This window comes from Rhopalosiphum padi, chromosome 2 (assembly GCF_020882245.1).
Source record: "Rhopalosiphum padi isolate XX-2018 chromosome 2, ASM2088224v1, whole genome shotgun sequence".
NCBI classification, from domain to species: Eukaryota; Metazoa; Arthropoda; class Insecta; order Hemiptera; family Aphididae; genus Rhopalosiphum; species Rhopalosiphum padi.
Window position 1 is genome coordinate 90,988,860 of NC_083598.1, and position 25,493 is coordinate 91,014,352.

At 27.0% G+C, this 25,493-nt stretch overlaps 3 protein-coding genes across 6 annotated transcripts; 1 reads left to right on the top strand and 2 right to left on the bottom strand.

Moving 5' to 3' along the window:
* Nucleotides 1–2,147: 2,147 nt before the first annotated feature.
* LOC132922825 (E3 ubiquitin-protein ligase UBR2) lies at nucleotides 2,148–14,107 on the bottom strand. Its single transcript, XM_060986544.1, has 3 exons — nucleotides 13,968–14,107; nucleotides 4,845–9,993; nucleotides 2,148–3,630 (listed from the first exon to the last, which is right to left on the bottom strand). Exons 2-3 carry the CDS (start codon nucleotides 9,975–9,977, stop codon nucleotides 3,328–3,330), a joined length of 5,436 nt encoding a protein of 1,811 aa, XP_060842527.1. The 5' UTR covers nucleotides 9,978–9,993; nucleotides 13,968–14,107; the 3' UTR covers nucleotides 2,148–3,327.
* An 80-nt stretch (nucleotides 14,108–14,187) lies between these two features.
* LOC132922826 (uncharacterized) lies at nucleotides 14,188–17,098 on the top strand. 4 transcript variants are annotated; one of them, XM_060986546.1, is made up of 5 exons: nucleotides 14,188–14,321; nucleotides 14,945–15,051; nucleotides 15,160–15,291; nucleotides 16,292–16,474; nucleotides 16,591–17,098. In XM_060986546.1, the coding sequence occupies exons 2-5, from the start codon at nucleotides 15,018–15,020 to the stop codon at nucleotides 16,689–16,691; spliced, it is 450 nt and encodes a 149-aa protein (XP_060842529.1). In that variant the 5' UTR covers nucleotides 14,188–14,321; nucleotides 14,945–15,017; the 3' UTR covers nucleotides 16,692–17,098. The 4 variants fall into 4 exon arrangements, with proteins under 4 accessions (XP_060842529.1, XP_060842528.1, XP_060842530.1 ...); XM_060986545.1 differs by lacking the exon at nucleotides 14,188–14,321 and adding an exon at nucleotides 14,634–14,772; XM_060986547.1 differs by lacking the exon at nucleotides 14,188–14,321 and adding an exon at nucleotides 14,664–14,850.
* A 2,799-nt stretch (nucleotides 17,099–19,897) lies between these two features.
* LOC132922771 (macrophage migration inhibitory factor homolog) lies at nucleotides 19,898–21,790 on the bottom strand. The gene is made up of 3 exons (XM_060986462.1): nucleotides 21,572–21,790; nucleotides 21,237–21,409; nucleotides 19,898–20,153 (listed from the first exon to the last, which is right to left on the bottom strand). The coding sequence occupies exons 1-3, from the start codon at nucleotides 21,677–21,679 to the stop codon at nucleotides 20,084–20,086; spliced, it is 351 nt and encodes a 116-aa protein (XP_060842445.1). The 5' UTR covers nucleotides 21,680–21,790; the 3' UTR covers nucleotides 19,898–20,083.
* Nucleotides 21,791–25,493: the final 3,703 nt, after the last annotated feature.

The following is a 25,493-nucleotide window of genomic DNA, read 5'->3' on the forward strand; positions in this document are numbered from 1 at the left end:
AGGTTAGGATCCTATTGGTTTTACAATGATGTATTTATCTTTGAATTTATCTTCGGTTTTTGGAGCAGAAAAATGCTTAAATTTAAAATTTCAATATATTTTCTAGTAGGAAAGTGAATCTAGTCAATACTTAGAAAATTCAAAATTAAACAATTTCTTTATAGAAATTTAGATGAAGTTAAATAACCTATCTAAATGTAAACGAAGAATAACACTTAAACATTTTTTTTTGTATTATTATATATGTATTATAAACGTACCTATACACAATAATATTTTCAAGATATTAAATTAATTTTAAGCTATAACTTAATTTTTTTATATGTACAAATAGATACAATATACACCATTCTAAAGAAGTCGGCTCGAAAGTTAATAACAATAATAAATTAAAAATAACAAAATATCATTGAATTCAAATTTATAACATATACTGCGGTGACTTTTCAATAACAAGATAAACTCAACACCTTCTGTAACTACAGCAATATCTACTTACCCCTTTTTTCCGGATACCACTAAATATCTTTTAGATTTAGTCTTGTACGGTGCAGCAGTTCCCAAAGAATTTTAATTTCAAGGGTATTATTTATACAAAATACATGAGAATAATAAAAAAATGATGTTATTATTAATTAGTTACATTATTTTATATGGAAAAAAAATGTTCTTTAAATTAGTAAAAGTGGCTAAAAAATATTTGTTAAACTAAATTTGAACGATTAAAAATTATAAAACTCCAATTAGTTTAATAAAGAATTTGTATAGGAAATTACTTCTTATATACCTACCTTTTATATACATAAATTTAAATCCGGACCTTTAGATAAAGTGAATTGAATCAATTTTTGATTGAACTTTGAAACAAATATCCATCAGTAGCTGAAGTATTCTGACTACTACCTTTTGTGACAAAACTATCTACCATTGAATAACTGGTTCTTTCTCAAATGCTTATACTAAAAATAAGTATAAAAATGATTGGATGCCACTCCTGACTTATGAATACCACTTTCAGATATAAAACCAAATTTAAAAACTATCATAAGTCAAATTATGAAAGATAATTTCTTCACATCAAAAGTATTAAAAGTAAATATGTACAAGATCTTACTAATTGTAATTTATTAAAAACAAATATATTTCATAATAAACTAATAAATAACTTTAAAAAAATCAATTTTGATTAAACAGTTATTTTTTTTAGGAGAGGGGGAGGGTTAAACATAATATTATTTTGCTAATGGTTGAATATCTGGTATTATTTTTCATAGTTGAAACACTTGAAACTCATATATACATAATGTATTACGATAAACTATAATCAAGAACAATGTTTTTGTAATTTTTTTTTTTAATATTGTTTTTTCAATAAATAGTTGAAAATGTTTGGTTAAATTGAAGTTAATAGAGTCCACGGACACAAACTATTTTCTAAGAACATCATAAGTTTGAGAATAGCTGATATAATATATTATGTGATTTTGGGTGTTCAAAAAGAAAATATTTATTAAAAACAAAATAAGTGTAAGTTATAAAGTGTCTATAAGCTAGACAAAAAATAAATTTACTACAACATTGTTGTATATTTAAGTTATATTAGAATATAAACTAAACAAAATGATCAATAAATGCTAAAAATTAGTATTTGTTTACTTAATTTAAACTATTTTCTTTAAATTCAAAATTGTTAGTTATATCACAGAATAAAATATATATTTATTGTAAATTTTAAGTGGTAAACTCCAATTCATTTTTTCACAAATTAAATTGTTATACTTTCAAGTGTAGTAAAAACACAAAATACATCAACATTTTTCATAATTTATATATTATCCTTCTATTAGCTAATACTGTACATATTACTAATATAAAATGTAACATGTACAATGTTTCCTTGTTTTCCAAAAGTTTAACTAGCCAGTTTATACCTACTATAATTTATAAATATGATATTTAAATTTGGAGTTGTTATTTTCATATTTTATAGTATTTACAACATTTAAAAAATATATTAAATTTCATAATGATTATAACTTAATAATTATTCTATATTTTTAATTACAAATTCTCTTGCTGTTAAACCCATATTAAGAGACATTTTTGAGAATTTTAAAATTTATAGGAAATAATTAAAATCTTATAAATTATTTATCAATTTTTTAATCAAATATAACGTTCTAAAAATATTTAATTGTTAATAATGTACCAAAATACAATCTATCACTTATAATATTCTATCACTCATAAATTGTAAATATACAATGACTTATAAATCAAAAGCTTTTAATAATTACATTGACATTAATTGTTTTACAATAAAGATAGGATCTAATATATTTTATAGCCTATTAAAATATTTTATAATTATAACAAATATTATTTTAATGATACAATCGACTAACATCAAAAGTTGATAAGTTACATAAGTTATCAATGTAACTTAATAATAATAAATACAGAATATAATTATATTTCATTCACATTTAGAAGGAACTCCAGCCTAGAGAACTGGTCAATACGCAGACATAGATATACTGCACAGCAGGCATACAAACATTTGACTCAGTTGAGGAACAAATAAATGTTGACTGATGTCCTCCTGATGAAAACTAGTCACAAGTTCCTTCTTAATATGAATGAAGTATATATAAAAGCAATTTTAAATATTAGCCTAATTTTGCTATTGCACAAAATAAAATTAAAAATACAAATTAGGAACGCCAGAATACAATTTGGTAAGTATTGAATTTATAGAGTGTAGTATACAACACAAAGTCGTAAGTTAATTTGTTTTATATTTATTATTTAAAAATATATTTTGTACAGAAAATGTAAATCAAGATAGTTAGTTAAAATAATTAATCTATTAAATTTTAAGTTAAACTATATTATAAAACATTAAAAATTATTGGTTTCTGTTATTTTAAAATCAAACAAACAACCTAAATACAAATCATCTAATTAATGATTACAATTGTGGTAACCATTAAAATGTATAGAGCAACACTACAGCAACTTAAAAATAATTGGATTACAATAAAATATATTATGGTTTTTATAATTTAATCATTTAACTTTAAATGTAAATAGCATTCACAATTCTCATATTTTTAAATATCAATATAATGTATAATATTTGCAATATAATTATTATGACTAATAGTATATGTATATAATGTTACGTATCTTATATTATATACATACACAGTCCTATCACTTGCAGTGTTAGAAGAAAACAAATTTATTAAAACAACAAATATTTATGATAGAGTATATTAACATAGTCACAATCAGACAGGCAAGAGTAGAAAAATATATACTAATTTACATGTGTTGCCAAGTGATAGGTATTAGATTTTGTGTTGAGTCTAAATACCTAGATATTTCTTCATGTAACCCATGACTCAGCCAAAGTATTTGTAATTTTCGATACTGTTCTTTACAAAGGTACAACGGATTCCCACGTTTTAGACCTTGGTCAGTTTCACCGTACTCATCCAAATATGGTGGCAAAATAAAGCTTCCTTTATTTAAAGTGGCTAACAATAAAACTTCACACTCGCGTACACGTAAGAAAATTCCAACTCCACAACCACATGTATAAGCATGGCCAGAACATGCTCCAACCTAAAAAAAACCAACAATTTTATTAATTATATAACTATAGTTTTAACAAATGTAGACATAATTAAGAAACAAGTCATTTATTTGCATTAAGTTATTTACATTGTTTGTGCATTGCAAAATCTCAATTACATAATTTTATTGACATAATGTATTATAATAAATATAGGTAGGTATTACTGTTGAATACTAAACAATTTATTATAAGTACACTTATAAGTTGTAAGTTTTTAACATATTAATTATGATTATGAATTATGATAGATAAAATAAAATATAAGCAATTGTTTATAACCCATAATTTTTTTTTTACTAATATTTGATGAATGCACATTTATAGCACAAAATATTAGAGCTAAATTTTTAAATTATCAATAATTATGAAAATTAAAAATTAAAATTTATATTAGAAAAAATATTGTTACAGTATAAAAAATAAATAAATATGAAAAGGCACATAATTTAAATTATGCTTGAATTCTGTTCTATTATCTTAAGCTCAATCTTATCTTACATTATACTAAATAATTAAAATATATATTTGTTAAGACTTAAATAATATAATAATAAACAATGCTAGTTGAATAAAGCATATTAAAAAACAATAGATAATTTAAAATAGCCACACAACATAATAATGAGACAATAATATTATAATATTAAATTCATTAAGTAAAAAAAAATACGTAATCTGTAACAGTGGTTCCCAATTAGTATGAAGCAACGGACCCCTAGCTAAAACTTAAATTGGTTAGGGGACCCAGGGGCATATTTGCGATTTTTACGCCCTAGGTATAAAAATATATTGGCACCCTTTTTTCCTCCTAAAAAAAAGCTTGGTGACCCTTTAAGAAACTTACTAATTGGCGACTCTTCGACCCCCTTTCCCCCTAAATACGCCTCTAAGGGGACCTCTTTTTTGTAAATACTTTTTAATTTTTTTAACTATGAAAATTAAAAAAAAAAATGTTATAATGTCTTAATAATTTTATTAAATTAAAATAAAAATGAAAAATCATTACAGTATTATACAATCACGGACCCCCTAACATCAACACATGGACCACCAATTGGTAACCACTGGTTTATAATAAACTGATATGAAAAGTGACAATTTTTATTTTATCTATACTTAGGATTTAACTTAAACAGACCTTAGTAATAAATGTTAGATGAATAAAATAAAATAAAATAAAAAAATAAATAAAATAACTTACAGCAACACGTTTGACTTCAGTTTGACAACAGTAACTTTGAGAACATAGCATTGCTCCACACACCAGACACATAGTAGGATTTCTCGAATCTTCGTGATCACTATTTGGACAGGTAAACATTGATACAGTATTGATCAATTCACTATAATCATCTGGTAGCTGTACTAATTCATTGATATGTAACCAATCTCTAAATCGTATTCTATCGCCTTGTTTTATCCTTATTAATTTTTCATTTTCAGACCATTTATTTATCAATGTCTCAACATATGGTTTGTCTAATATTTCTTTACACGTAGTAGGTAATCCCAAATAATGACACATATCAAAATATGTACCACCATTCACATCTGTTAAGACACTAGATGCTGGAATACCAGTAAGGAAATGATAAAACAAACAACAACATCGCAAAAATGGTATGGAACAAGCCATTACTTCATTCCAAACATGTTCTGTGTTCAAAATATCAATACCACGAAGTTGTTTAACTATTTTCATTAAACAATAAGTGTCTTTATTTTTTTCTAGGCCCATTGTCTCAAAATCATTTTGTATATGAATAGTTAATATAATTTGTACTAAATTTGAAATGAACATTAAAAGTAGTGTATGGTAATCTAGCATAGTTCCTCTAGGTGCTGGACCAGGCACTTCAGTATAGTACAAGCTAGGAAGAGTCATAGTCAATGAAACTAACATTCCAAAAGCATCCCAATCAAGTATTCCGATTGAATTATTTCCACCATTATCAATTGCCAAGGATAAAAGGCGAAGTGCATGTAAATTGATTTCATGTTCTTTTTTCCAAGTTGAACTGAGAATTCCTGAAACCCGAACTAATGCTTCTAGACAATCTTTTTGTCGAGAAGATAATTCACCAAGTAATGGTTTCTGTTTATAGCGAAGTATCACTTCATTTGAATGTATAGTGTATGCACATGCCTTCCATGTCATTAATGGGATTTGATTATTATCTGGATGTGGGTTATTGATACCAGTACCTTTTGAATAAGTAGTATGAGCAAATTTCAGTATAGTATCAACTAAGCTAGTAGACAGATCACTGTTTTTATATACTGATACTTTAGGTACAGCTTTTGGGGATGATTTGTCAAACATCAGTATTTGCATAATAAAATCATTAGTTCCTATAGAGAATTTGTTTGACGGTGGCAAAACTTCTTCCTCGTCGTCTTCTTCATCTTGGGGTACTTCAGTATTATCTCGTATAACAATTACCTGAGCCAAATTATTAGCAGCCTGCAATTGTAATGGAACATCTCTTCTAGTAGGACGACGTTGTTCAGGTTCCGGACTTGTTGATTTTTGAACAACGGATGGTTGTGATTGAGATACTTCAGAAGTTATTGGCTTGGCAACCTTACTTTGTTTAAGCGCCATATTTAATCCTTCTAACCAATTTTCAAATGTTAAATTTTCAAACGTTTTCATGTTCTCTGGCTCGGTAAAACTCGAAATTGGTGGTAGCAATGGTATGACAGTATTACAAAGTCCTTCACAAAGTGGACATAGGTATTCATTTTTATGCACATCGAAACTCAATGAATGTCTTAATCGGTAAGGTCTTCTATTCTCTTTGGCAAGAATCATATCAAAATGTCTTTGCCAACAGGCAACATGCATAACATGTCCACAGGTGGAAATATGAGGAGAGGGACCAAAGCTTGCTGGTATAAAGTATGGATCAGTAAAGTTGTCAATAACATTTTCTGGACTATTTCTTACTTGACAAAGAATGGCTGATTTTTGTACAAATGAAGCTAAAACCATTGCTTGGCTATCATGGGTCACCAGTTGTTCTTCCTGACACAAAATGCACGTATATCTGTTGTCGAAAGTACTGGGTTTAGTTTGATGTGGACCTAAAGCAACAGAAAGTTCACTAATATTTTCTAGGATATCCATATTAGATGATTCTGAACAAGTAGGTGTACTCTCAAATAATGGAGCGTTATCTTTCATAAAATTGTTCTGCATTTGAGCCATCTGAGCCATAACAGCAGCTCTTCTATCAGCTGCTAATTTAGCTCTTTTTTGTTTTTCTATTTCTGCATCTACACTTTTCACACCTTCCATGTCTTCAACTTCTTTTTCTACTATTTCAGATTTTTCAGATTTTCTTCTTGGAGCAGACACTTGTTTAAACTTATTTAGTGTCCATATAGCCAAGTCTTTATAAGCGTCAACCCTAGGACTACGCCTAAGCTCGTCTAATGCAACTTCTATACCATAAGATTCAGAACGTTCTGTAAATGTAAATGATGGACTTTGTTGTTTTTCTTCTTCATGAAGAGCATAACCAATAAGATGAAGAACTTTATGAAGCTGAGATTCAGAAAAACTTCTACTTCTTAAATTTACAGTTCTATCTAATATCAATCTCATAATGTAAAACATTATATCACATTGCAATAAATCGGCAATCTTTGCAAAAGCATCACTGAATAATGGTAAACTGGGTGGAGGACAACACTCCAATTCCCCAGCTGCTTTTCTCCGTTTTCTTTGTTCTTCTTCAGATTTAGACATTTCTTCTCGTGAATAATGATAGAAAAATACATTATAGTCATCGTAAAAAATTGGCTTTAATTCATAAACACCTTTACCTCTAGTTTTTTTAAAGTCCGCAACGTCATGTATAACTTTTTCTAAACATTCCTCATCTTCAATAAGGTTTAAGAGTGTCTTATTTAATTCTGAATGAGGCATAGGTTCCACGCATAACTGTTGTATTACTTCTTTTTTTATACAATCATTAAAGGTTACTTTTCCAACACCAGGTGTGTATCTTTCACCGACTATAGTGATTATAAGAGTTAAAAATTCTTCTACTAAACTAATTGTTTGACGTATAGATTCATCTTCTGATCCATTTAATAAGTTAAGTTCATAATTGGGTTGTGCCCACTTTAATAAATTAAACTTGTTTAACACATGAATTAAAAATTCATTACTATCAATTAAAGATGCGCCCATTTGAAGTATAACAATATCCTTATCTAACATTTCCACACGACATTTAGAATTATGATATAAATAAATTTGATTTAATAGTGAATATCCGTTGCGTCTCCACATTCCTGCATGCACTTGTGATATTAAAACGAGAGCGCGAAGAACTGGTTCAATAATCTGCTCAGGAGACTGTTTTGCAGTTTGTAACTCTGAATGTTCAAAACTTAGACCATATCGGTCTAAGTATAAATGTAGTCCAGCAAGAAATCTTGAAAGTGGAAGATGAATAGATACTGGTTCAATTGAAACATCATAATCAATACAAGTAACTTTATGATCAATCAATTCTCTAACTACAGTTGATCTTTGAGGATCTAAAATTGGATTTTCCCAAATTTTTTTTAAAGTCATCCTGTACACTTTTTTTAAAACAACAATATCTGATCCGCACCATGACAGGATTTTGGTTATTAACGGCCTCAATTTTATATGCAAGTTGAATGCTGTTTCCCATTCTGGTTCATACTCCATATGTTGACCTACTTGCCTAGTAACAGTATCCATATTTTGCATATAATTAAGTATTTTAAGGACCAACGAAACAGCATGACAAAATGATATTCTTAATTCAGGATTCCAATTATCAGGTACACAACCTAAGAGATAACGAATATCACCAAGAACATGTTGTGCTCTTTTAAATGGCAAAGTTGATGTATTTCGTTCAAACTCCAACTTGCCTTGTTTATTTATTTTATGTGAACACTCTGATAAAAATGTATTTAAAAGTTGATATAAAACGTCGTGATGCGCCATTAAATAATTAGCTAATGTAGGTACAGTAAATATTTGTACACCTAATGAAGCAACAGAATATGAATAATCATGATCATCATTAATGAAATCCTTCATAATTGCACCATAATTTTTTGTAAACACTTTAGCAAATTCTTTTTTATTCTCGTATTCTATGAACATACCAGCAATGAAAAGTTTATGCCAGTGTAATCTTGCTGACTTCCATAAAGCAGTGTCTTTTCGTAAAATGCTTTCTATAATGCAACCTTCTGACGGTGTAGATGCAAGTACAACATTTGAAAATACTGCTCTCAAACGTTCTGAATATCCTAGTAAATTTTGCATCCATGTCAACAATCTAAGTGCATATATTTGATGGGCAATAACATGAGAATGAACTACAACTGTTTTCAAAGGTTTCCCCCCATGACGTGATGTAAATTTTTCAATTTCTTCTTTTAAGTCTTTGCATTGCACAAATCCAGCACATTTAACAACTGCTCTACCTTCTCGGTCAATAGATGTAACATAATCAATGGATTCTCGTTGTGGGCATTTAATGAATCTAGTAAGAGTTGTTATAACTTGATCAAATGTATGTGTTTCGTCATTATAAAGAACTGTGCAAAAACGATCTTCCTGATTTTTATAAATGCTATATAAATCATCTAACATCTCATCAGAATCCAATTCAGCAGGTAACATAGGAGGATGTTCTAAAGTAAGTAATACACGAGCATAACCAAGAACAATTTCAAAAACTAAATGAGCCCGTTTCTCCATATCACTTGTTAAAAAATTCAAGTTGACATGTTTTTTCTCTAAACCAAGCTTATGAGTTTGACAGTAAGGATCTTGTTTCCAAGCTTCTACATCACCACAGTCACAACAACCGCCTCCATAAGATGTTCCCATTTTATATTTATGATTTTTATGTGGAGATCGTTTAAAACAATCTACACATAATACACATGTACTATCCATTCCACATTCTCGACAATTATATGTTGGCTCACCCATTTTGAATACTCGACCACATACTGAAGGTGGGAAGTTCTGTTGTGTTAGACCACGTAATACTTCAATACTATTTCCATTACAAATAAATTCTTCAAGTGTATTGAGTAAAGTTTGTTCGGCCTTCCGTTCATTAAATGACCAATCTAGAGAATTTCCTTGGACTTCTGGTTTCAAAATAATTGGCACCCAAGTTTTCCAATAGCTACGAAAGTCAGATTCAGTTAAAGTATTATTCTCAAATTTTTTCGACCATTCATTAACAATGTCAACATTTTTATCTGGTGTTTTAGAATCATTACTTTCATCCACATCCATTGGAGTGTCTAAATCACTCATTTTGTCATGGAGTTACCTAAAACAAAATTTAAAAATTAAGTATTAATATATTTCGTTGAAAATGTAAATAAAAATTAAATACTGATATAATAGAATAATTCAATTTACTAATACGTGATCAATAAGCATAAACAAATGTATTTAATTTCCATGCTAATTGCTAATATTAAGGAAATATTATATTGCTCATATGTATGTATGTATGTATGTATGTATGTATGTATTGTAAGTATTTATTACCAACCTGTTAGACAATACACTGCTTCATACATTAATAAAATATTAACAAATTACTGTAATAATACAATTTAAAGGTCTATCGAAAAACCACTAATAATATTTAATTGATTAATATTTCTACCTTTCAAAGTAACAGTTAAATACTAAAATATTAGGTACTAGATAGCTATTTTGTACAAAATTTACAAAATAAAATTAAAACATTTCATAACATGTAAAATAAAAATACAAGTTTAATATCATGTAGCTACTTGAGTCATATATCTAAATGAGTTGTTTGTTATCTATGTCTAGAGTGATATCTGAGAGTCGGTAGAGAGACTGAAGTTGTCGGTATGCAATAATGAAGTGTAAATAGTTGTTATGTAGTAGAAAATTGGTAAGAGCTTTATCACTTCCCGTTATTAAATGTGAAATAAAATTGGAACCCACGATTCACTAGGGCAAATAGAAGGTTTATAGTAACTTAAGCTATGGTAATATTATGTTCTTGATAGCATAAATAACCAGTTATACTATGTCAATAGAAAATACCAATTCTGTTCATCCCCAAGCAACATCCTACCATTGTCTAACTGGTCTTGATAGCAAGGTGTCAAGTGGAGATGCCCAAAAAAACCAATTTTTGTCTCATCACGGTGCATTTTCTGCTGAATAAAGTATACATTAATCTAAAAACAGAGGCAACTGAAATTTGGTATCAATAAAAATGTGTCAGTCAATTATGCCATGAAAACAAGTGGTGCCACCAACCTATTGAACTGGATGTAGCAAACAAAACAGTGATGACATCACCCATTATCTCCAAAAACCTTTTAAATTAACGTTTTGAACACGTGAAAAACACTTTTTTGATCATAAAAACATAAATTTTCACAGATGACAGCATTATTACACAAGAGATATTGTAGATAATATATGACAGAAGTTCCAAAGATAGGCGCCTATGATATTGATGAAAAATATCTCTACCAAATTTTTGTCATACAGATTAGTGTTTTAGTAGTTTCACTTTGATTGTAATTATTTATTGTATATTGTCAATCTTTCATGCAAATTATGTATGAAAAAGCTTTATTTATGAAGCCAAATGTGATTTATTTTATTTTAAAACTACAAGTTAATGATCTGGACAAAACTTTAGAGATGACTAAAGAATATTTTAATTTGTATTCATTTTTAAAACTCTTCAAAAAGACTGATTTTATATATAATATAATTTAAAATTATAAATTAGGCTTAGCATTAGTCTAATGCAGAGATTCCCAATCAGGGTGCCGCAAAATTATTTGAAATATATTTTTAATCTATAGGGTATAGGATGCCTCCAGATTTTTAGATAATGACTAAGGGTGCTGGTAAGTCAAAAAAGGTTGGGAATCTCTGGTTTAATGTGTGATCTAATCTACCAGTTGTTGGTGATCTACATTTCAATGTTTACGGTATGACGTATGATCTACTGAGACAATTTACAATATAATTCCTATAGCTATTATCATTTACCAATGATAAAGAACTGGTTTTGTTTATCTCTGAATGTTAAAAATGTGAAATAGTGGACAGTTTTTGGAAGTTTGTAATATTCAGTACGAATTTTTTATTTCTACATATGTACATTAAACTTAATATTTTATTGTAAATAAATTAGTATTACACAAATAATAATAATACAAATTGTATTTATTGGATCCTGTAGATTACCAGAATTAAGTTAGACCACTTTATAAAGAATTAATTACAAAAATCCTAAAATTCTCTGTTAGTGTTTAGGTCTGGAAAAAGCTGATAACGATAGACGAATGGATTGAGGAAAGCAGCTAAGCTATACTTAACAAATTTTTTCTAACAAATGTCTTTACAACTAACTCAAAACTGAACAAAATAGGTCATCAAAATCAAAATCATGTAAAGAATATACAATGAGTTAAAATCTTATTAAAAATTTAAAATAATTAAAAAATATTAATGGTAAATATTACAGAGCAGAAATTGTTCATTAAATAATTTACTCAGGGTAATGTAAAATAAAAATAATTTTAAGCTGTAGTTGTGCCAATGGTGATATTATACATATAACATACGACCATATAGTGTGGGTTGTGGTGTTTTTTGTATGAATTAATGTCTAATTGGCTAATATTATGACTCACTCTGTATACATATAATAAAAGAAATTATATATATATATATATATATAGATATATTTAGTTAATATCTTATAAACAAGAACAAAAATCATATTAAATTATTACAAAATAATGAATTATAAATTATTTGCTATATTTCTTAATACCGAATATATAATTAGTAAAGAATTTTAATAAATTGTACTACATGTAATTTATTAAATAACATTATACCTACCTAATGATTTTAAAATATAAAATTACAAAATTTTATTTTTTAAAAGTACCTAAACCTATGTATCAAATTAATAATAGCTATAATAGATAAATACTCAATAGATGATCACCAGACAATATATTATAACCTATATTTATATACCTTTTTAGGAATTAATTTAGCCATTTACTGCATTATATCAATGTCTTTAACCTTGAATAATAAGGAAGTTATCAAAATCCATACTTTATTCAGGTTAAACATAAACTAATATCGTGCATAAAGACTGAGCCACTGATTATTGTCCAAACCCCAAAGGATTGTCTAGGTCCACTATTATAGATTATAATTAATGGTGATTATATAAAGCAGGCATGTCACATGGACCATATTAACACTTGTGTTAGGACCCTTTTAAAGGTAGAGATTTAAAAGTGTCTACACGGACATAACTAGTTTTCATCAACCAAGCAATTTATTCTTAACCTGAATAGAGTTTAATGTCAGAGGTATTATTTATTTCAAGTTGTTATTTTTCGTCAAATAAGCAAATTTTCTAGAAGTATAATTATATACATATAATAAAGAAATTAATAAAATTAGATTATTGATTAAAATGTAATGACTAAAAACATCTGGGTAGGAATAAAAAAAAAAAAAAAAATGAAGTTTATACAAATAATAACTAAATTAAATGTATATAATTTATTAAGAGTACCTACATGAAATATTATTTTAACAATAATACTATAAAAGTTCAGGATCAATACATAAATTAAAGTTAAGAAGTTACCTAATATATCATGTTTATCATAAATCATAATCAGTTCTATTATACATAAGTATAAATTGAATATTGGTAAATAAATACCTACATTCTTGATGTCAGACATTAACAAAAATTGCAGACAATGAACATGCAGACTCATTGCTTTAAAGTTGATGTTATAAACATGAAAATTAAAACAAAATAGTAATGAACATGTGTGTTCAGAAACATCTTTGTTTAATTAATTCAAAGCATAAAAACAAAAACAATACTGACCTACACTTTCAAGGCAACCCAATCTCAGGAGTTGTTATACTGGCATAGCAAATGTAGCAATTTGTGTCATTATTTTACATATAAATGGGGGAAATTAAAAATCGAATGTTTAGACTAATTAATCATTATAACTAATTTATGAGAGGAGGCACACAAAGCAAACTCAAGGGCCACTTCGAGTACAAAACAATAATTGGTAAACTGGGGGCAGAGCATACAACCGGCTAGGGTATACACCCGGGTCATCGATGGGCAGTGGTTGTTGAAGTGGCGATGAGGACGTGACAGAATATACAAAAAAGATGCGTGTGAAAAACATTAAATACTTCAGGATGGTTGCAAATCAAACGCAAAATACTCACAATGTGCGCGGACAGCGTTTGCGGATGAGCTCCTCTGGTTCGCACAAAACAATCGCGACGACGACGGCAGCTGTAGATAGGATTCGTTCTCGGTCGAGCAACGCGCAAAAGCGCCAAAAGCGGACGTCGGCCGTCGGGGGTCGCTTTGGTCGACGTCTGCTGGTCGGAACGGACTTTTGCGTTGTCCCTTAGTCGATTTTACTTTTACGTTGAAGTTTTTTTTTTCACCAATTGATAAAAATAGCAGTAAACCTATCTCGCGAACAGCTGTCGCGCCGTCTCTTCACTGTTGTGTGTAATCGTAATGGGTAGAGCAGTCGCAATAGCCAGTGGGTACATAAAACGACAATTTAAGTACGTATAATAACAGTGACAGTAAAACAGTATATAAGGTATAATCACAAAATAAATGAAATTGAATTTACTCCGTTGTGTTATTATCAGCGACGGAATAAAACGGACAATGGCGAGGAAATTTATTAACAGCAGACAAAGGGTCGGGTACCCCTCGTTATTCAACACCGTTTACGCCTCACCTATAGACACCTGGGAGCCTGCACTGGTCTACTAAGGATACCTTAAGCTTTACACCAATTTATTCTTATCTACATATTATCTACACGCTTCGTAAAGATTAAAAAACAAATAACAATAATATCGAAATTAGTGACGACGACAATAATTATGTCATAACTCATAATCATAAACATTATTCTCACAATTCATAGTACAAACTACAAATATTATCAATTTACGATTCGATAATTATTTTTAAATTTCTGTTTATTGTTTTATATTTTTACAGGTATATTATACAATCGAATACCTATATACCTTATGCTGTAAACATTATATTATAATAATTATATATTATTAATATTAAGTAGATAAGACTATGAAAAATTAAATTTCTTATTCCTCATACTTAAAATATCATTAAAAATAATATTCCTTATTTATTTATATTACTTATTTAGGTAGACAGAAAAATAATTATATTACGAGATTTACCATCAAAACAATTGTGTTATATTTTAATTACGTACAATAATGGCCCATCATTTCAAGGAAGAAGACATTGACGGTAAGACATTAGTTTATTGTAAATACTTACTGTAAAAGAAAAATGATTACTTGTGAGTATTTGACCTAATGTGTGTTCTGTATTTTACACTCTGATATTTTTTTTCAGAATTTAGAGAATGTTTTTATCTATTTGCTAGAGAAGGGACAATTAATAAATTAGACGAACTCAGTGTAATTATGCGATCTCTAGGAATGAGTCCAACAATAACTGAATTAAAGAAATACTTTTCAGAAAACAGTAAGTACAATTAGGTAATTAAATTAAAAAAAAATTAATATAATTTTTAATTTACACCTAAAACTATTTCATTTATCTATTGAGAACTTTGTATAACATACAATTTTTACTTAATTCATAAATGTCATAAATACATAACACATTCATGTATGTACTGTATGTACTGTATTTTATTTTAAATGTATAATGATTGTGATTTTTAAGCTAATTATAATTATTTATTATTGCACTTTCAATTAATTGACGAATCAATAATTAGAAAGTATTGTATTAATTTTTAATATGATTTATTAGAGCTCAAAAACAAATCAAGAAATACCTTAAAGGCTAAAAAAAAATCAATTTCAACTGCAATCATGTCCTTTAAAAGTGACCCATATTTTTATTTTTTTACACAAAATCTGAAAAATTTTACGTTATTTTTGAAGCTGAATTATTTATTCTAAGCATATTTAAATTTATGTTAAATTTTACATTAAACTATTTCACCTAATAAATTACAAAGATTGCTTTAAATAATGATATAATCAGTTTAATCATAAAAACATGATCAATGATTAACTGTAGGAACAAAATTTCTTAAGCAAACATTTTAAATTACCAGTTACATTTTTTTAAAAAACCTTGTAATTCATATAGGCTAAAAATTATTAAAATGCTATAAAAATACAAATTAAAAGTTTAAGTTTTCAATTGTCTGATATATGAAACAAATTTTGCACTTGACAAACTTTGCCTAGGACTTTCCACAAAATAATACATTTTGCATTCAAATCCAGGCTCTACTGATAATATAATTATATGTATATATCATGTTATCCAATAATTCATAGGTACATCATTTTTATAATAAATCACAAATATTATTGAGTATAATTATCATAGTTGGGTTGTATTGTAATTAATTCATTGAAAACTTATCATAACTAGTTTAAAAATACCTTAAGATAAAAATATAAATCAATTTTACTAAATCATAAGTATAATTATTTTTTTTCAGATGGAAAATTACATTTTCCAGATTTTCTGAAGGTAATGCACAATCATTGTCGTGTAGAAAAATTACCTAATGAAATTTTAGCAGCTTTTAAAGCTAACGATCGTCAACATAGCGGAACTATTCATAGCAAACATCTTAAACATCTATTGCAAGGTTGGGGAGAGCATTTAAATAGCAAAGAAGGTATATTATTTATTATATTAAATTCATTTTATGATATAAATATTTAAAGCCCATTTTTCTCAATCAAGCGTATTGAAAAAAATAAATAATTATCAGTTAATGTTATTATTTTTCAGTTGAACAAATTTTTCGAGAAGCCAATGTCCATCCTAATGGCAAAGTTAACTATGATGAATTTGTAAAAATTGCTTGTGCACCAATTCCTGATTATTACTAATTGTCACATTTATAAATATTTATTAAATTATTTAATCTTAATAGCATTGGTTGATGTATCCCTAGTATGTTGTGAAATGCGATTTCTATGTTTTTCATTCACATATTTCTAATTATACCTGGATTTACACTGGCAAGTATTAAAAATGTAAACTTTCAACAATGCTCTAAGTGAAACTATTTATGCTTGAATATTATTTTTAATTGTTATTAATTTAGAATTTTTATACTATAATATTATACTAATTTATAAATCAAAGATGAATATGCACATGTATGTTTTTTTTTGTTTGTTTAAAAATAAGTAAAAACCATATAATTTCACTAAAAGCTTATATGGCATTATTTACTATTTATATTTATTGAGAAATGAAAGATAAATAAATATCAAACATATTATTAATTTAATGTTTCTAGTTCTTATCTTCTATTTCCTGGCCAAAATTAGTATTGTAATCAAGAGTCAAAACTCAAAGGGAAGGGGACACAAATATACTAATCAATTTAAATTCCAAAGAAATGTGTATTAAGATTTTGATTAAAAAAAATGCATGTAAATTACCATTGCACTTACTTAATATATAATAAAACTAATATAAAATTATATAGTATAATTTATAATCATTTGTAATCCATTCATAACAGCTAAAACAAAGTTAGTGGTGTATGTAGTGGTGCTTTGATGATTTTACTAAAACATGCCATTATAAAAGTTAGACTATTCAGACTTACAAGTAACTTAAACCTGATGAAAATTAAGGTCTGTACTCTTTACAAAAGTTGAGGTGAATCTCTACTATCATGGTGGTGCCACTGATTAATTGTGTGTGGTTGCATTTTATTGCTACTGCCGCAATGTATGTACATAACATAAATAATAATTTGGGAGCAAATGTAGTTTAGTTCCCCCTTGCTATTTTGAATTTTTTTCAACTATGATAAAGATACTTAACGTTGTAGTTAATGAGTAACATCTACATCGCAGATAAGTAATAAATATGACGAGTAAAGGTCCTCTGGAGTTTGGACCTCTTATTGCAGGGTTGGTAAACCTACAGCACGCGTGCCAAAGGTGACACGTTGATCAAATTTCAATGACATGAAAAAATTGAAATTATGCTATTTATAAAGTTTTGATTATAACTGTTAAAAGAAATACAAAGAAACAAATTATATACATTTTAAAAATTATAATTACAAAAAAAAAGGTATGCTTATTTAATAAAATAATATATAATAAATCAGTAACTTTATTTTTATTCTTAGAAAATGTAATTTCCTTTGGGCACGTGAAAAATTTTCAAAACCTTGATTGGGAAAATTTGGCACTTGACTCCAGAAGGTTCGCCACCCCTGTCTTATTAGATCGACGGAAGTGAAAATAGTTCACCTGTGACCTGTGGGAAGGGTAGAAATCGATCCCCCCGAGGGTGACAGAAATACTTACCCTCTGGGTAAATTGGTAACGAGTCCATACCAATATAGGTGAGTACTTACTACTTATAATACACGTTTATTTATTATTAATAGCTGGCGCTGTATATTGGTGACTAGTGACTACTGACTAATAATAGTCTATAATGGTTGAAAACAAATTCTGTATTGTCTTCAGCGTTAAAATATAATCATAAAATTTGATTTATACCATGTTTTCTATCGCGCATTTAAATATAATACGCGTAATAAATGATATAGTTATATATAAATATAAAGAACTTCAAAATTAAGTTCGAACGAAAAATGATGATTGCACCATATATATTAAACATTTATACATACCTATATAGTATATACACAGAACAAGGGCGTAGCCAGGGGAGGGGAGTTTCAGGGTTCAGACCCCCCCTCCCGAAATTTTTTCTTGAAATAAAATTGAATAGGTTTAAATGCCTATTACATTTAAAACTTGTATAATATTATAAATATTTATACTCTAACCCCCACCCCTCAAAAAAATTAGATAATAATTTAATTTATTCTGTGGTTTACAAATAGGTAGGTGTATTGAGTATAAAGAAACCATAAATTAAACACATGAATGATAAATAATAACACGAAAGGGGCTGTAGGCCTAAACAGATATCTGTAGCTTAACTGCTTAAGAATAGGCGCAAGGATAAATGTTAAGGATATATTTTATCATCATAATAAGTACACGTAATTTAATGTAAGCCAGAATTGTGTGTTTTCGTTAATACACACAACTATGCAAGATAACCAAGAAGGGACGGACATCCGGCATGTACACACGTCATGTTTCGTCAATCACTTTCTACCATCTTAACATAACGTGAAACGTTTCCGCAGACTATATATGGTCATTTTGTATTTTTATGTAAATAAAAATAGAGATAGTCATCACTCTTCTAGCAGAGCTTGTAAAACATCCCTCCAGCTTTAACTACCACATTACTGTTATTAGTGTTATTATTTACTCAATTTACTGTCATTTGGACTTGTAAAAGCATATTTATTAAATTAAACACTTTAAAATATTCAAAAACTTTATCGAAATTATTTTAACATTATTCACTGACCTGTACAACTGCAGGGTGTTCGCATCAGTTACATAAATAGTATAGTCAGTATAGAATATAATAAAAAAGTAAAAATTATTAATAAAAAAAGTAAATAAATCATCAGATTGATAAGTGGTAGGTATCAATCAACTATTTGTTATTGAAAATTAAAAACGAATGATATACACCATTTAGTTATACTGAAAGGACAGAAATGGACAATTTTTCAGAAAATAGGATTTTGGTATGCTAAAGAATTAATAGACTAACTTAGTTTTGATACCAACATTTCTTTGGGGGGGGGGGGTAACACTTAAAATAGTACCTATCTATAAGATTGTATTATCTTTTGCCTTTTATTGTAAAATTAAGTCCTGATTGAAATCTTATAAAATTCTTATTATTTATAAAAATTAAGCTTGTTGTTTTATAAATTAAATATTTTACATACTTACATACGCAATATATTTATTTGTACCAATGTACCATAATTATATTTTTAATTAATGACATTTTTTTTTTATTATTTCCCTGTTAATAAAAAAATTTAAATACTATACAAAACCATATTTTTATAGAAACTTATATTCATACATGAAGTCTTACAGATAATATTTAATTAATTATTAACATAATAATACTTCCATAAGATTAACTGAATTAAAATAAATAAATAATCAACTAATGATTTAAATTGAATTTTGTTTTATTATGTTACATTGTAATGTAAATCATATTTATATATATATATTATATTATATTATATATATATATTATTTTGTCATAGTAAATTGCCTTCTAAATACCAATAATATACCAATTTTAAATAGTGGCATTTTAAATCAATAATTTATACAATATAAATAATAAAGTTTTATTGAATTATCATTTTTCCGTTGTGTCCCATGGCGTGAGGATCAATTGGACTGAATGCAATTGTAACTCTAAAACATAAATAAATGTTAAATAAATATTGTATATTACTTAAATCATAAATAATAATTTAAAACCCCGAAATCTTTTATTTTAAATAGTATATGTATATATATATGTTTTTAAATTATTTCCTATTTTTCTATAGTTAAGTATGAATGTTTAAGCCCCCCACAAATTATGGGTACCGCACTGAATAGTATATATATAGAGTAATGTTCAATATAAACATCATTATTATTAAGTAAATAATAAATAATTACTTATTTTATATCTAACTATGTACGATAGCAGTCAGCAAGCTTTAAAAGTTAAAAGTATTCGGAATAATATAATTTATATTACGATTTATAAAGATATAAATTCAGTGCTTGAATAGGGGGTAGACGCGAGGGGACGGAGCACGGAGTCATTGTACATTTGTATCGACTATGAAAAAAAAATTAACTGTAAAATTCGTAACCGTAAAATATAGTGATGAGAAAGTATTATGCTCTTCAATCATTTAAACTCTAAGTTTACTCGGTTTATTTTTTACTTAGTTTATACAGTCGAAGTTTATGCCCACAGAAGACGTATAAACATATATCTGTGATTATGCTATAAATAATAGATATTATATATTTTATGGATTATATCTTTATAAATCGTAATATTATAAATTATAATTTTATTGGATGATGTAATAAACAAATAAGTGTTCTTTCTTTTAAAATATTTTTATATAATAGATTTAATAATCTTTTGGGATTAAGGGCGGTTGTAGGGGGGGGCTTATCCCTCCACGGTAATGTGACAGTAAATTTTATGTGGAACGCTCATTCATCCAACATCCATTGAATCCCCTTTCTAGTTTTTTTCCAAATCAAGCACTGAGTATTCCTATAACTTAGTAGGTATTTAAAATTAAACTAAGAATTTCAATAAAAATTCCATATACCCACATACATAATAAAAATTAGGTAGGTATTTGGATATTTTTCAATTATATTTTTACTGAAACACATTAGGAGATACCTACAATCTAAATGTAATTAATATTACATAATGTAATAATGATAATAATAATTTTATGTTATTAATATTTTACTCACCTATTTTCGTTAATTTTTAGATATTTTGTAAACAATGGAAACAGTGCTGCAGAGTGGAGTTTGTTAATATTTGCATTTATTCCATCTACGCTGAGTAATGATACAATTACTGCTGGTTCTGTAGAACCAGCAATAATAATGGGTTGGTCCCCATTAACAAATACTAAAATATCCTAAAAATAATTATTAAATTTTAATGTTTCGTATTTATTATATTAAAACCGATGTACCAATAGTACCAATAGTAGTATTATATTAGATAATTCAATTTCAGATACCTATTTCATTAAAGCTGTTTATTTTCTCATAAAAAAAATGACAATATAGGTACTTACAGATTTTGGTTTTTGGAAAGTTTTAGCAAGAGCTTCTGTACACAGCACTAAAAATTCATCATCAATGTCCACGTGTGAAACATTTGTATCAATTCTTAGAACAGACATTGTTTTAAATTAATTGTAAAAGCTTTCGGTATATAGTATAAACGTATATGTTTAACATTCACGTCCTCTTATTGATTAATAACGGATTGACTAGTTTAACCACCAAATCAGTTATATACCGATTTAAATTTATATACAAATAGATGATTTCAATTTTACATAATACATTACATAATAATAAGTATATAATACATTATTATGAAATTTTATAAAGATCATATGCATATTTTCAGAAAAAAAATTTATTTATCTGATTCTGGATTATCATTTTTTTAGGTCAGTTATAAACTACGTTTAAAATTAGATAATAAAGTTAATAAAAATGATGATCATATAATAAAAATGTACAGTCCTCTATCATGTCATAAAAAATAAATAGACGCTTAAATAAATTACATAAGAAATTTTTTTTTAAGTTGCAATTGATTTATTTATTGTTAGTCATACAAAAAAAAAAAGAAAATAATAATAATGATAATTAATAAACATAAAATATAGGCTATATAAAATTAATTATTACACCATTGTAATAAATAATAATATCATATTAATCTAAGATATACAGTGGATTTCGCCTAATGTGGGCACCGGTTAATATGGGCATCCGTTTAATATAGACAAAATGGTCTGGTCCCAATATAATGTATATTAACAAAATTAAAAAAAGCCGCGTAATATGGGCAATTTTTTTTTTATCATAGTGTTAGAATATACACATATGTATTTAAAAACGACTAATTTAATCGGGTTTCGTCATATCTATGAGATTGTGTTTATCAACAGTAATAAAGAGCATTACCATTTAAACCTTAAAACCCTTTTCTGCATATTGTACAAAAACGGCAAAAATTAGTTTTTCGTAGTTTCTATTGTTGAAAATAAAGTTACAACGTTACTGCATATACGTCACCAGATTCGACACAAAATGGCGAATAATTTTGATGTAAGGTACATTAGCTGTAAAATTGTGAACTTCAGATGAAAAATAAACAACTGAAAATTTTATTGTTGTGCAAAATGAAAAACTACCCACTTTATGTTACAACAATAACAATTTGATACTAATGATACTTACCGATCTTAGGTAAAAAAAAAAAAATCTTGTAGTACTTTTTGTCCGGAATATTTTAAAACTAATAGTATAGATTTTTAAGTATTATACTTATTGACAATTAAAATATATCATAAACTAATTTTGTGCCCAAATTAACTCTTGATCAACTTTTACGGGTAGTTTCACTGATTCACTCGGTGTTTACTAGTTGTGGTCAAAATCAAAAATTACGCACTCAATAGTGGGATAAAATCACAAAAATATATAAATATTTCTTAAATGCATAGTACCTAAAATAGTATTTTTATATTTAAAAAACAACAGTGATCGACTTCAGTTAACAAACTACGGTAACGGTTAATAATCATTTAAGATTACTATACAGTATTGAGTATATTATATAGTACCTATAAACTTACATCAAATGGTATTTAATAGCTCTAAAGTCAACACCAATATAAAAGCATGGAACTTGTACATACCAACAAAATTTCCAGATTGGACTACTTAAAAACCGTCAGCTTCTTTTCAGCAAATTTTTTAGATACTCATTATAATATCATACTAGTTACTACCTACTAATATATAATTTCAATTCTAAATTGTTTATCTTATTTTATTATCAGTGTAAAAGCTCAGTCTTTGCTGTGACCGTAACTTAGACATTACCTACAATTGCAGTGACCGCAACTATTATATGTGCTTATCTCAAAAATCATCCATGACCACAACTAGTATGCAGCCATTTCACTTGAATATTTTTTTAAATATTTTTCCCATCATCCTGGTGTATTTTTACAATAAGTACATTTTAATCGGAAAAAAATAAAAATTCATGCAAAAAGGGATTTTGTATACTTTTTTGGATATTAAGATGGGGCTAGGTAAATTGAGTCCGAAATATAATTTTTGTGGTAAACTGAGTCGTCTAAGTCCCGGATTTGAAAAGGTATAAAGTAAACTGAGTCCCTAGTTATAATAGGTTTAGTTTCCAAAACAGCATATTTTTTTTCTCACTTTTACAGGCGTAGTACTATCTGTTATGTTAACTGTTAACATAACTGGCGTGGTTAAAAATGTGCTTTTTTTTTGTTTTTAATATCTAATACAATTTATTACATTTTACATAAAAATCACAATTAATTAAATATATAATATAATACAAATTTAAGTCAATTTTTTATTTATTACTATTTATTGTTATTATAGGGCTGGTCCCAATGTGCTCACATTAAGCGGAATCCACTGTATTTATATTTTTTAGTAGATATTAAAATATTTTTTTTTCTATTCGCATTACGACGATTGATTACATTTCTACCGAAAACATTGCATTTATTACATTATTAATAATTAATTATTAAAATAGTATACATTTATATCAACTATTCATATTCATATTAACTTTTGAGTTAGTACTAAATTACTGTAGGCGTCAATATAGGTTCGTGATATAAATATTTAATAGTTTAAAATTAATCTAAATAATTCAGAAAAATCATTGTGTATGTATATGATTATAAAATATAATAATATACATAAAAGTTTCAATTCTTCACGAATCATACTTTTTCAAATAAGCAAGTAATAAAAACTTAAAAATAATAAAATAATATGACTGTATTTTCAATCATTTTTAATAGATATAAAAAAAACTTGTGAGGAGTATTATAAATTCTAAAATAAACGCTCTTCAAAAATTTAGAAAGTTGAACACCTAAATATTTTTATACTGCTGAAAAAGTAATGACTGATGACAGATACAATAAAAATTAATTAAAAAAATACACATCGTTCAAAATCTAAATAAAATCAATTCATCAAAAAATCTAAAAATAGTAATAAAAGTACACGTATTTTTTTTTTAATCCTAACCTGACATAATAATATTATTGTTTTCAATTCATTTTATTTATTATTCGACAATTTCAAGTCCAAGCAAACAATATTTTTAAATTACAAAAAATAGTTAAAATTTTTATTTTTTAATTAAATGTCTTCATGATTTCGCCCAAAATATAACTTCAACAAAATTCATTTCTAAAAAAAACAATCATGCTTACACGTTATGTTTAAGTTTTTTGACCAAAGTTTACATTGTTTTTATTCTTAAAATACATCATTTTGATAAAATTTGATCTTCTTTGTCAAAAAAAATGTGTTTATATATTTTTAGACATTTTAGTCTTAGCTATATATTATGTAATAAGTAATAACTATTGGTTTTATATTCCTTCTTATAACAAAAACTATACTGCTAATGAATCACTTGTAAGAATGATGAGAATTGTCAATACTGAACCGTCTCACTCTTCTAATTAAAATTAACTTAGGTACTGTATTGTATTATACATACAAGCCCATATTTAGGGGAGGCGCGGGCAGGCACATTCCCTGGGGTGGCAAAATATTTTAGTAAATTTAATTTTAAAAATGTAATGAAAAAAAAAATAATCGCATTTATTGAATTATTGGAAAAAATACATTAAAAAAGTTAAATTTATATGTTTTATTATGTTATAATTTATTAATTAAAATAAAATTTAAATGTTTGCTGTTAGTTTTGATATTATAATCAATTTTCCTATTGTTAAACTTTTAGGTAAGGACATTATCTGTGTTCTCTCGATCGGTTTTTTACGATATTTTAATTTTCAAATGAATCGTGACCGTTTTTAAATATTAATATTTTACACACTTTTTTACATTATAACTAACTTAAAAATTAAAATATTGTAAAAAAAACGATGAGAGAACCTA